Below are 14,027 nucleotides of genomic sequence, written 5' to 3'. Positions count from 1 at the left end.
TTATTTAAGAAACTGTAATTTTGTCATTTAGTCTGTAGCTTAATTAGAAATATAAAGTTGAATGGTCTGGTGGTATATGCTGTGGAGGCCCAACTCGTAACAGCCAATAGGAACGCTAAACCGTCGCGCCATCGGTAATATTCGCAATAGATTAGCGCCACTTAATATAATTTCAGGAAACCCGAACTTCAATATTATTATGCCACGTTTGACCATCTTAGAATTTTGTATACGTACAATTTTAGTACTTAGTACATAAATTTAAAATTTTTGAACTAACAGTCCGTCAAATTATCAAATAATACATTAGGTACTGCAAATAAAAAAGAATGTAAAATAAAGTCTGTGGTTGCTATGTCGCTTGCAGTTGCTAGACTCGTAGCAGACTATGAAAATTGTTTATAATAAGCTTTTCGTTATAGTAATAAATATATATTTAACCTTATAAATGCTTATGAATGAAACAATTATTAAACAGGAATGTACGTCTACGGACTACGGACTATATTTCATTGGCCAAACATTGAAAAGTATTTTGAGAATGCGAATACAATTTTATAGAATCGTCGCGTGAGGGCGCATTAGTCGGGTTTCTGCGCTTGTCGGAGACGGGTGCGCGCTTATTTCCATTCGCGTTTCGATTAATTACTTTAAGCTTGATATTTATTACTAAAAACTTTACTTAAGGTTTATTTTAAGTTGTAATTTTGTGTATTTTTAAGTTTTGTGAATTTATTTAAGTGTTTTAAATTAACGGTGAGTAATTTAAGTCTTCCTAACTTTCCCTGACTACATTTTTTACCGTAAAATTATCAATAAGTGTCTCTTGTCCACAAGAAACTTTAATTGAAGAATTTTAGTATTTTTATAACTTAGATTTAGGCCTTTTTTAAACAATTAGTGACTTAAAAATTACGTCTTAGTTATTTTTTGTCATTATTTTTTATTAAGCCGTGCAAATCAATTGCGTGGCTCGCATCGTTTCTGGAGTAGTATTATTCAATTTAATTTTAAAATCGAACTTTAGAATTAAAGACTTAAAGGCTAAAATTGTGCGTAATACCGAACAGCTGTCGAAAGCACCGAGCTATCAAAATGAGGGTGACTACGGCACATAAAAAAGATTAAGAACTTATTTGAACAGTGAATTAACGCGACTGTCAAAGTCTTGAATTACAGTTTGTTGCAACCTAAAATTATAAGGTTGAAAAACTACGTGAAAATGTAGAACTAATATTTTTTCTATTGAATACAGCTGTATTAGAACACAATTAGGTTTATTTAGTATATTAGTACATATATTTAGTTTTTTATGCAATGAAACAATTGAAAGGTGCTGTTAAGATTTGCGCACACATTTGTTGTCAGTAAATAAAATCCTTCAATATGTTCAACAAAATGTTACGTTCATATTGTTTCTTGGATCAAGATGGATAGCATGGCGAGTTCTACGGAAGTCACACGGTTGCTTTTCTTTGGTTTTCAATAGTAAATTATAATTATCACAAAAGTGCCCAGTCACTAACTGATGTCGGTCGTTACCGGCTTGCGCTGACGCATAAATTAGATTCTGTTATGTAACGTGTTTGTAATAATAATGTGTTTGATTTATCGCCGTAATATAAACTTAACTAAGTGTACTAAAAAGGAATTCTAACAGGGAAAGTAACTCGTTATATGGGCAGTTAAATACTAAATCAATATTTAATAGTGGCTATAAACTTTGTTCTCCGATATATAACTAATATTTGTTTAAACTATGTATATACATAGTTAAAAATATAGTAATAAGGTATGGCAATTAATTTTAACGACATACAACCTTAGCTTAAATCAGTGCAATATAAATACAATTTTGAAGCAAATAGCTGTACGACATTATTATGTGACATAATAATGGTTGACTAAGAGTATATATGTATGTATGAATTGGAGACCCAAAAGGTGAACGTGCCATGCACTGGCCTGTCCTGGTTTTTTCATTTTCGTTGAGGGCTTGGCTCCACGGCCGAATCCTTACAATCCGAGCACCTTATCCGCATTAGTGTCAACTTTGAAATGTTTTCCATAGGAAGTACCCTTTAGAGATCGATTGGTGACGATAACAATGACCTTGGTGTACTAAAATAGCGGTTTTCGCAACGAATTACACTTGATTTTCTTACAGCTATTTTACGTGTTTATTTAATTAATATCGTCGAGTTAACGCAAAAATTCATACAAAATTTCGATTGAACATTTAGGATTTTTGACGTCGTTCCAAAATGGAATGTGTATTCTAAGATATAAAAAAGTATAGTATAGGTTAAAATTATTAATTAAAATAGGACAAATAGCAAATAAACACTTCAGACAATACCTTTATTTAAATATAATTTTTATAATGAGATACTATATCTATACTGTACAAACATTACCTGTTCACATCGTATCCCTAACTTTCGTACTAACTGATGTGAAACTGATCTGAAATTATTGTAATTCATATGCACTTTTCCTTTTTCATGCGTCCTTTTTTTTAAATAAAGTCCTGTTTACTGTTTACATATTATGTTTTAGTTGCTTTGTTTTAATCCAATTCGTTTTGTCTATATATGTATTTTTGCACTTCTTGCGTTTGCCTTATCTAATTTTTTTCTCACTTTGGTTGCCTGGAAGAGATCGCTCGAAAGCGATGATAAGCCCCTATTCATTTAATTATGTTAACTTTATTATATTTCTGTATACAACGTAGTTTTAATAAATAGTCAAGTTCTCTCATTTTTATATGTACACAAAAACAAAAAAAATAAAATAAAATACAATAATGTTAACTTAAATAATAAAAAACTAAATCAAATATTTGTCAAGTTCTTAATAACAAATTTTTGTGTTCTGTTCTTCTACTTCGAAGGAGGTTTTACTCCAAGTAAATTTAAACTGTATTCGACGCGGTCCAATTTTAAGCATAGATAATATCAAACATCTATAGGCGTTAAAAATCCGTAACCTCAATCCAAGATTTACACATGAGTGAGTAATTAGAATTATTTGATTGTAAGGGGCCGTTATGGCGGACTGACAGTCCCGACGAGACAACGGTATGATAACCAGTTTGCAGTTTTACATGTTAGCTTTGGCGCCGCTGTATTTAATCTCTGCAATGTGTACGGGAGGTTTTACTTTCTACGCAATTAACACTTGCCTAAAGACGTGTCTTCCGACTAGAATCTTTAATAAATAATAGTTAAAAAAAACTAAAAAACACGCTTTTAAAGCACATCAAATTAAAAAGTGAAAAATGAATCCTAATTTAGGCTGAAAATGGTAATGAACAAAAAATACTGGTATTATTGTGAAAAAGCTGCGTGGGTTTCTCGATAGACGAAAAATATGGCACAGAGTTAAATTTTTATCATTTTTTTTTTTCGGATTATTGCATTGTCATCGATCTTTGACAGGTGCGCAAAGTTTGAATTATATCTATCCGTTAAAAGTGGGTCAAAATCAAGTCCAAAGGAGTCGGATACATACATACATACATAATAATATAAAGCGTGTAAAAAGCGACTTGGTGTATTACGATTGTACGTTTGGAAAAAAATTACTATTCAATAAATGATTAGTTACAGACACTGTAGTTGATATAAATTTAATAAAATTTTATATGTACGATACAAATATAACAATTGACGAATTCATCCGACTAATAATAATGTAAAATTCCTTTAAAGACAAATTTGCGCGCCATTGTGTGTGGCAGAATATGCGAACTTACGATTGTACTACCTTACACATTTTTGTACCATATTCTTGCAATAAATAAATAATTATTATTATAAGGAAACATTGTGAAGGAATACCCTTAAACGACTAACTACTAGACTGCCTACTGAAGTATTTCCGAACCAATTCGACTTAAGATATTTCAAGAAAAGAGCGTACCTATTCTTAAATGGCCGGCAACACTTGCGAGCCTTCAGGCAATGTGAGTGCCCATGGTATCACTTAACATTACCTGAGCCTCCTGCCCTGTTATTAAAAAAAACATTGACAACGTGGGCACAAAGGCTGATTCATAAATCTAGGTGGATTATTGTATAAAGAGAAAACTGTCTATGGTTAGGTTATGCTATTGTTTATTGGTAGTTCTTCTCTTCCGTTCTACGCCCTTGATTTTAGAACTGGCAGTAAATGTAAAATTAGAAGCATTTAATGTAGGGATGCATCCGATACCGATGCCGATACCGATATATCGGCGATACTTTGGGTTTGCCGATATATCGGCATCGGCGATATTTTCATTGCCGATTCACCGATACTTTACGCTTTAAAAAAATAATTTAAACGCGCATTTTGTATGATCTAGTTTGTTGCAAACGAGCCACGGACTATTGTTGCCCGAGAAATCCCCGCGTTTTATTCGCTTGGGGACAAAGCATTATTAATTATGTATATATGTATTTAATTTTGCTTAACACTATTCATTTATTAACACTGTTGCATTACAATATAAAAATTGAACATAATTAAATGAAAAGGAGGGCAAAAACACATATTACATATAAACTAAAAAAAATCTACATGAAAAATAAAAAGTGCACATGAATCACGATAATTTACGATAAGTCTCACGTCAGTTAGTAGTTAGTACAAAAAACTCTTGTTGGATTGATTAGTAGACCAAAATTTTTACTCGAGCCAACTATGTTTGCCAGCGCATAGTTATTAGATATTATGGCTTGCGGGAGATCATTGAGACTTTATTGAACGTAGATTTGAAGATAATTTAGTTGGCTTTTAACTGCTATCGCGAGTAGTATTTTTTCAATACCAAATTTAATAAAATACAGAATTACATCAATGTTATCATTGTTAATTTTAATTATTAACAGTTATTTATTTTAATTTAATTATTACTCTTAATTCTTAATTTTAGTAACAAAACCTGTATAAATATTTTTTTAATAAAAATTATAAACTTCAACTTAACTTCTTATATTTTACCTTTAATTTTAATTCAATAAGCGTTGGTATCGGTATCGGTATCGGTATCGACGATATTCCTATAAGTGTATCGGCATCGGTATCGTATCGGCAAAAAAGCGTATCGATGCATCCCTAATTTAATGTATAATTCTTTTTTGACGTTCATAAGTGTACATTGTGTTACCTATATAAGTAAATGATTTTTGACTTTTTGACTTTTGTGGACTGTAAACTTGAAATATTAAAGAAAGTAGCAACTATGTTTAAAATGTAGTGTATAATTTGGAAGTCAAATTTGCGTGCGTCAGTTGCGAATAATTTGAATATTCTTTAGATATGCCTGAATAGTTAATGTACTTTAATAACCAATATACTAACTTTATAATTAGTATTGGTAAATTTGTCAACTCACGATTCCACCTGAAAACAGCTCCAAATATTTCTATTGTTTTTTACGACTTGTATGTAGTACCCCAAGTATTGCTATGGCTTTGGCGCAAAAAAAGCAACTGAATATTACATGCATTATGTAAACGATATTATCGGTCCCAATGAATTACATTAGGTTAGGTTTTTTTGAAGTGAAACTTCTATATCGACGTATGGGAGAAATTTTGTAGCAAATCGTCACGTTTTTCGGTTACGCGCCATGTTGCTTTTTGAAGTCGAAACTTTTTTATCGGCGTTGAAAAAATTTTACCGTCACATTTTTCGGTTACGCGCCATCTTTTTCTTGTCCCACGGTTGATCCGAAGAGATTAGAAGCCATAAATAACAAAAATATATAATAACGATAACAATGATAGTAATAATTCTCTTACAATTGATGAAATTCTGTAATAATCTTAGTAGTAATAAGGTAAAATGAAATAATTGTATTTGTATTCATGTCTATGATAATAAAAGCCTTTTGTTAAACTTTATCTAATCTAACTTTATTTAACCAATTTCTGTAAAGTTGCATATTATAGTAGATCATTTTTCGAAAAGTAAGGTCATAAAGAAATTTCACTTCTTACGTGTGTACATCTAGTACACACACACATTTTTGAAGTGAAACTTCTTTATCGGGGTTGGAAAAAAATTTAGTGTAACATTTTTCGGTTACGCGTCACATGTTTCGGTTACGCGTCACATTTGACCGTTACGCGCGTCTTTTTCTCGTCCCTACCATGGTTGATTCGAAGAGATTCTAAACCATTAATAACAAAAATTTATAATAACTATAACAATGATACTAAAAATTATATTACAATTTATGAAATTCTGTAATAATCTTAGTGGTAATAAGGTAGAATGAAATAATTGTATTATTTGTATTCAAGTCTGTGATATTAAAAGCGTTTTGTTAAACTTTATCTAATTTAACTTTATTTAACCAATTTCTGTAAAGTTAGTTGCATATAGATAATTTTTCGAAAAATAAGGTCATAAAGAAGTTTCACTTCTAACGTGTGTACACTAGTACACGCACATTTTTTTTTCATTCTAAGAGTCGTTTGTGATCTGGGATCAGACTATATCTATAGTAGATTAAATAGGATGATTAATATCTACCCGCTCACCGTCTACAATCTTAAGATACGATTAAAGGACTGGCTAAAGAACGCACCTTAAGGCCGATTTACATTATCTTAGTGTTTAGGAGAGTGCTTTAGTACAACTTGAAAGGCAAGTTCTTTAGTGTAGCGTTTACTAAAGCATGTAGCGTTTACATGTTTCAACTAAAGTACTATCCTAAAGCACTCTCCTAAACACTAAGGTAATGTAAATCGGCCTTTAAGCAGTGTTGGAGATGCTTCTGAGTATGTAGTTACACAATTCACTCACTCACCCACACACTTATTCATTGACTAACATGCACCCACACACTCACTCATGCACTCAGGCGTGTTAAAAACGGTATATTGAAGAGCTGGAAACCTGACAGGTATTTTTTTACTTAAAAGGGTTCCCAAATCTTACACATTATAATTAATGATTTGTCAAATGAATAAAGACTATACTATATCTAATCTAGGATAATTCAGTAGTTTTTCAGTTTATATATATTTTCTCCAAATATAAGAATATAATTCGCTTTGTGAGACGAAATAATTTAAATAACAGTGATAATTTGATATTGTCTTACTAATTAGCATGTTAGCTATTGAGGTGACCAAGTTTTTTGCACCTGGCAACAATTTGACGTTCACTTGTTTTGTTACAGACTCATTCGAACATGGCTAAAACGGAGAAGTCATTTACGAGGAATATTACAGGTAAGCGCTATTATATTGTCTATGGCAAATAATTTATTGGCCGTGTTTTAGTATAGTTATGTTGTTGGACTCAAAATCAGACTAAATTGAAATGCGTTTCGTGTCATAAAGAATGGCAATGGACTAAGTAACTTAAATTAATATTGTAAAACAACTTCATAGTAATCCGGCATTTAATATTAATTTTGCAGCCAAAAATGACGGAAATCTGTGATTCTTAGGTCTAGATTAGTGTTTCTCAAGGGGGGGGGGGGGCAATTTCATTGTTAGGGGGGCTATTCGTTTTTTTTTTAATATTTGTAATTTGAATTTCAATTTTTTTATAGGTTTTGTTTCGTTAATAATTTCTTAATCTTATTAATTAAAATATAAAACTAAATCACCATGCTATAGTAATTGATTATTACTTTAAATAAATCTTTGCAACGCGCAGATTTCTAAACAACGATTTACGCCTCAAAGGTTGGAATTGCAAAAACTGCTACAATGGTTGTTCAATATAGAAATGTCAAAACTTCAAATTTCGAACTCTTGAAACAAGCTGAAATACAATAATGGCGTGTTTTATATCAATAATTAGAAAACCGTTCAAAATGTTCAAGAAATTACGAAACGAAACTAACGTGTTTAACTTCTCCTATGTGTATTAAACTGTTGAGCAAGGTTGTAATCCCGCCTTATCCTCATTTAATTCTAACCATGACTTGAAGTCACGCATTGTAAAATCTCGTGACTTCCGATCCATAGGGGCTTGCCATAATCGTCATTATAAGGCCCTTATTTGCAGCAATTATTTTCAATTCACTATAATTTAATATTAGGATACGTAAGTATAATCTACCACAGACGAAAGACGCCTACACCACAATTTAAATAGTCTGTGCGGAATGAGAACCTTTACCTTTTTCGTTATGTTGACACTTACGTCATTATAGTTCGACAGTAATCTTGATACTATGAAAACATTTAAAGGATTTAGAAGTAAATGTCGCGAGTTAAGTTCGGTGGCGGTTGTTGTATCAAATATAATAAATATGTTAAATGAAACTCTTTGTTTGAAGCTGGGTGTCAACTGGCTTTAATCATTTAAAACATGAGCTGATAACTAACATAAGATTAGCGGTAGTGGGGTAGCGACGCTGGATTAACAAAGAACTAATATAAGGGTTCTTAAATCTAAGTGACACTTCAGTAGTCGACCTATTGGACATAATCAGAAACGAGAATGTTATATTACAATTTATGAGTATGGGAAAAACTAAAAGGCTCATTTTAGCTTCAATGATTTAGTTTGCGCTTCTAATCATTAACTAAAATATATATATTATGTAACTTAAATAATTGTTAGGTTTCATAACTCGCGTAAATAATAATTATATTCCACAACTGCAGACTTTAGTGTGTAGTCGGTCTTAAAGTGCGTTCCGAAAAGTTTACAACCAAGTATTGTACCTGTCATCTTGAATTGTTCTAGAATCTTCTTTTTAAAGAGTAATTAAAAAGTTGTTGGCTTCTAGCCAAAGGCACAGGCAACCCCATAGTTTATAGTGTCGACGGCCTTTAAGGAAGTGGTCTCAAGGTCGTCATATCGAGAATATCTCACTATAATTGGTGACGTTAAATCTTTAGTAAAACAACGATGTAAGGTTAATTTAACTAGCAAAGTTATGAAAATGCATTAGACTGAGTCATAGTCCCAAAGGACTATATCACAATAAACATGATGGAATATATTAACGATGGCAACACAGATCGGCGCGCCCACTGCACGTGTGACGTCACATCTGGCACGCGGCCATTTTGAAAATAAACGCAACTATCGTGCGTCTGTAATAGTTTCCGCTGTTTGTTACATAAATTTTTGGATTTACCTGATTACGAAGATAATGGGTTAGGTCTTGTGTTAGGGCGGGCTTTTTTAATTTAGTAGGCACGTTTTGATTTAGTGGCATGTATTTCAGAATTACCTTAATTATTGGCAGTAAATGAATTTAATTTATTAACATAATAATTGTATATTCATAACATGAAATAAGTAAAACAATAAAATTACTACGACGACTCATTGGTCTAGTGGTTAGTATCCCTGACTGCAAATCCATGCTTAGGTCTTAGGTGTTTAAATACGTATTTCAATGTCTATCTATCTATAATATGTATGTATATCCGTTGCCTAGTACCCATAACACAAGCTTCACCAGCTTAGCATGGGACTAGGTCAATTGGTGTGAATTGTCTTTAAAAAAAAATTACAGTAAAGTCTTTTACAGTAAGATCTGAGGCCTAGGGCTCATATTCATAAACGAGACTTGGAACTAAGTAAGACATATACGTCAAAAATGTATTGGATTTTAATATACGGGAGTCGTAGCGCCTAGTACTCATGTCATGGACGAGTTCGATTATGACATACTATGCCAGCCACAAACAGCAATTTTGTTGGCGGCTTGGTAATGTTTGTAAACAAAATATTGCCTTTGGCCAAATCATTTGTGCCAAGGTTGACGTGTCATTACTTCCGAACATACCTTTACATACAAATTACGACGTCACTAACAAAAACAAAGATTGTGATTGTGTGTGCCACTTATAAATCAATTTGATAGAATTTAATATCAATTAAGAATATTTTTAACACTTTTCGGCAGCCGTTGATTAAGAATGACAATTAACAGGTGAAAAACTTGAAGTTTACAGCCATACAGTACGTCATAGACGACGCCATCTTGACTAAATAAGCGTTTTGGCGGTTTCTTGAAATTAAACGAAAGAAATTAAACATAACAATTTGTGTAGGTTCTATAGTGACTTATAAATTATCTGTAATAGAGAAGATGTACTCCTGTCTCTTTTTATCGCAATGTGTTTATTCATATAATATTATAACAATGAATCACAATGTGTAAGATTTGGGAAACATTTTAAGTAATAAATACCTGTCAGAGTTCAGCTATTAACAAACTTAATAGTTAATTCCATAAAAAATTGCTTTTTCAATATTTTTTTTTAATTTCTTTATTTTTTACAAAAAAAATATAATACAATCATAATAAGTTACATTTGAAAACCGCTGTGGTTTGTATTAATGTAACCATAGCAGACTTGTTTAGGAGCGCTAATTTAAATAAAGCGTGCAATCGAACTGATTTAGTTTTTATGAATAATATAAATACAGAAAATACAGTTACTATAAAAAATATTAATTGGTATTTATTAGATTATATCAACGCTATAAAGAATATATTGGGTCAATGTCAACTGGAGCATAAAGATGTCATTTTTATATTTGCAATTGAAAACAACTCGGACATTGACATTCGAATATTGGTCAATTTTATTTAAATGACAGCTGTCAAATTGAGAAAGCCGGCTATATTTTTTATATGTTTACGACTTGATACATGTTCTATATTAGCTATGAGCTTATATTTCCACTTACCTGCTATTTTATTTGTATTTACAAAAGTTTGCCAACGCTCGGCACACTGATATATAAAGAGAAATAAAATACAAGATTTAACGTGACACATATATTAGTCCAGTCAGTCAAGACAATTAATTCATTATAATTCCAAAAGTTTTCAAATTTTGATGTAAGGTCGGGAGTGGTATTAAAACAAACTATAAAATTTTGCAACCTGCTCTGCGGTCCGGAACATTGTTAAAAATAAGTTTTTAATAACAAAAAATGTTCCGTACACTTAGGTTGGTTGCAAATTTTATACGTGATATGAAATATTATATCGAAAACTTCCCCAAGTTTGCAGAACTTTTGGAATTTTTTTCACGACCATACAGCAAAAATTAATTTAATTGCAATTTTAACAATGTTCCGGACTGCGGACAAGGTTGCAAAATGAGATTTATTGTCGTCCCAATGTACCATTCACTTGACCGAAGTTTGAAAACTTTTGGAATTATTATCAAATTTTCGATTTCGAATGTCTATAATGACTGGTCTATATAGGCGAACAAAAGAAACACTAACAGAAAAAAAATACATCGATACATTAAAAAAAAAAATTAAAAGTGCGTGCGTACAAAGTACACATGTCAAAAGTGAAACTTCTTTTGCAAACTAATTTTTAACTCTTGTTCATATTTATACAAATCTAAAACTTTAGATTTCCGAAAGTTAGAGGGAGGGAAAAAGAAAGATATGTTAGGAATTTAATGAATTTAATTGTCATTAAAATATTAAGTCTCGAAATTTTTTTTTTTAATTCTTCGATAATAAAAACACGTGGCATTTTAATTTACAATTCGTCATTTCAGATTTCAATAAATTATTTTGCATAAAATATAAAATACTAATATTTCATAAAATCTCTTTACGAAATTTCAATTAAAAAAAAAGTTGAATTTCTATAAGGTAATAATTCGCCCTTCTCACTATCAAGAATGAGAAATGTAATGTAATGTATTGTGGGTGTGTAGTGTTTTTTGTTATTTATAATTATAGTTAGCTGTATAAATAAATAAGTTAAATTGTCATCCAATATTTACACAATAACGAGGAAATAATTTACTCAATGACCAGCAAATTGACTATAAATGTAATTCAAACCGGAAATTAGCTTTAAATCTAAGTACAATTGAAATCCTTGTGCTCCCACGCTCGTAGTGAAAGTGTAGAAATCGAACGAGAACTGAAATTATATCTAGAATACTATCAGATACTCGATTCTGTATCTTTAAAGGTAGAAACTTACAAATATAAAGCGTTTAAAGAAAAAACTTTTTAACCGGATTAAAGTTATGTATTATTATAAATTTACAATTATTTAACATAATTTTAAATTTAACCGACGTTTCGCGTGCTTTACAGCGTGCGTGGTCACGGTGACGGCGTGATTTTTTTCTTATTTAAATGTGTAAAGGTTATGTCAATAAAAGACAATACTAAATATAAAGCTTTTAAACATACTTCATAGATTATGGCAATTTAAATTGAATTCTTTCACACACTTTTGCATACACATATCCACTCATGCTTTTGTTTTATTATGTATATATCAATCCGCGATGGACGGCTGACGACCTGTTACCACTGAGCTTCTCTATTGCGTGTTGTACCCACGAGAATGTAATGCGTGCTCCTATTTCACCATGCCTCCTGCTAATAGAGGAAAAATCTTTGTTTTTAATTATTAATTACTAAAGTCATGTGGAACATGGTGTAATGGTGTAAAAGCTCCTGACAAATGTTGTGAAAAAACTTGGCGATTAAAAAGAGTGGCGGAGAGTGTATTGCCAGTTACGCCCTTGATTTGAGAACCGGCAGTAAATGTAAAATTAGAAATATTTAATATATCCTATTCTAAGCACCAGCCTCTCACGAACATGGCCAATACCTGCAGCATGTATTCCATATAATGCAATATTGTGGCTCAAAGTCCTGCAGATTTGAAGACATGAACCTATTTGTTATACATAAATGGGGACAAACGGGCAGGAGGCTCACCTGATGTCAAGTGATTCCGCCGCCCATGGTCACTCAGCCTTTACGGCCATTTAAGATTTGGTACGCTCTTTTGAAGTCGAATTGGTTCGGAAATACTTCGGTGGGCAGCTGGTTCCACATAGTGGTGCGCGGCAAAACTGCCTTAATAAACGCTCAGTTGTGGAACAACGGACATCGAGGTGATACGGATGGTATTGTGTATACTCGATGTTGAAACTCAGCTGCAGGTATTAATCCGAACAGCTCCTCTGAACTATCTATATCTATACTAATATAGAAAGAAAGATAGGTATTTTCGTTACTAATAAAAACCCAATGAAATTAAAACAATCCTCCACCATACAAATACCTGAGTTTATTTTATTTATTATCCAAATAAAAAAGGCCCGACCAGGCAACTAATATAATAAGATTGCCAACCCTAATGCCTTCTTTGGTCACTAGAATACCCGGAACTTTAAAGCGTTGCATTGAGTAACAGATTAACGGTGTCTAATGGATTGCTTACTTACTTGCACACAATGGTCTGTTTGACCGTACCCAGTGTAAGGAACGAAACGTGGGATTTGAGGTCTTTGTATTTGTTATGTTAGTATACGACAGAAAATACGTAAAACAAGATTAATAGTTAACTCTATTCTAAACTATATATATGTTAACGTAAAATTGTAAAAACCGTTAGATTGTAATCTATCTCGCGAGATATATTACAATCTAACGGTGTTTACAATTTTACGGTGACATATATATATATTCCCTTTTCCCATTCGGTTCGTTTCAAGTGTGTGTAATGCGTGTGTGCTGTCGTTGTAATTGGCCCTGGCTCAGCATTATGCTGAGGAGCAGAATGTTCCACAGCGCTGGTCATTCTAGAATGGTAGCAGAGACTTCATTATATTTTATGCCAAATCATTAAATTACGACCTATTCTCGGACCTATACCTATAAAAATCTGTTTAGACGTTTGACGAGAATTTGTAAGTATAAAGTTATATGTCTAGTAAAAATATAGTACTTCTGGATAAATACACCACGGATTATTTACGACAAAGGCCAGTGTAAGGCCAAGTAAGATCTCATTTCTAAGAATTGCACGTTTCCGGTTACGACTCAAAAGTACAAGAACGTGTGTTATGTGAATTATTTCTAGATTATCAGTAATATTCCATATTACTTGTTTTTATTATGACGTTTATTATCCAACATAAGGCTTTCTGAATACTGTAGATATACAGGGTGGTTAAAAAGTCGTGGATTAAAACGCAACTAGCAGATAGATAGACATCAGCTGCAAAAAAATCTTCTACGGGAGGTCCTTAAGCTCAACCCCTGCA

The 14,027-nt window shown here is 32.1% G+C and overlaps 1 protein-coding gene across 1 annotated transcript in view; it reads left to right on the top strand.

The window, feature by feature from the left end:
- The first annotated feature begins 574 nt into the window (after nucleotides 1–574).
- LOC125060801 (sialin) overlaps nucleotides 575–14,027 on the top strand; it is a 59,263-nt gene continuing 45,810 nt past the window's right edge. Inside the window, exons 1-2 of the mRNA XM_047665879.1 lie at nucleotides 575–756; nucleotides 7,178–7,229. Coding sequence (XP_047521835.1) covers nucleotides 7,190–7,229 — 40 coding nt within the window. The 5' untranslated portion in view covers nucleotides 575–756; nucleotides 7,178–7,189. The remainder of the gene's footprint in view (nucleotides 757–7,177; nucleotides 7,230–14,027) is intronic.

The sequence above is a fragment of the Pieris napi genome, chromosome 22 (genome assembly GCF_905475465.1).
Source record: "Pieris napi chromosome 22, ilPieNapi1.2, whole genome shotgun sequence".
NCBI lineage: Eukaryota > Metazoa > Arthropoda > Insecta > Lepidoptera > Pieridae > Pieris > Pieris napi.
The sequence above is the reverse complement of the archived record's forward strand: the minus strand, read 5'-3'. Positions and strand labels throughout refer to the sequence as shown.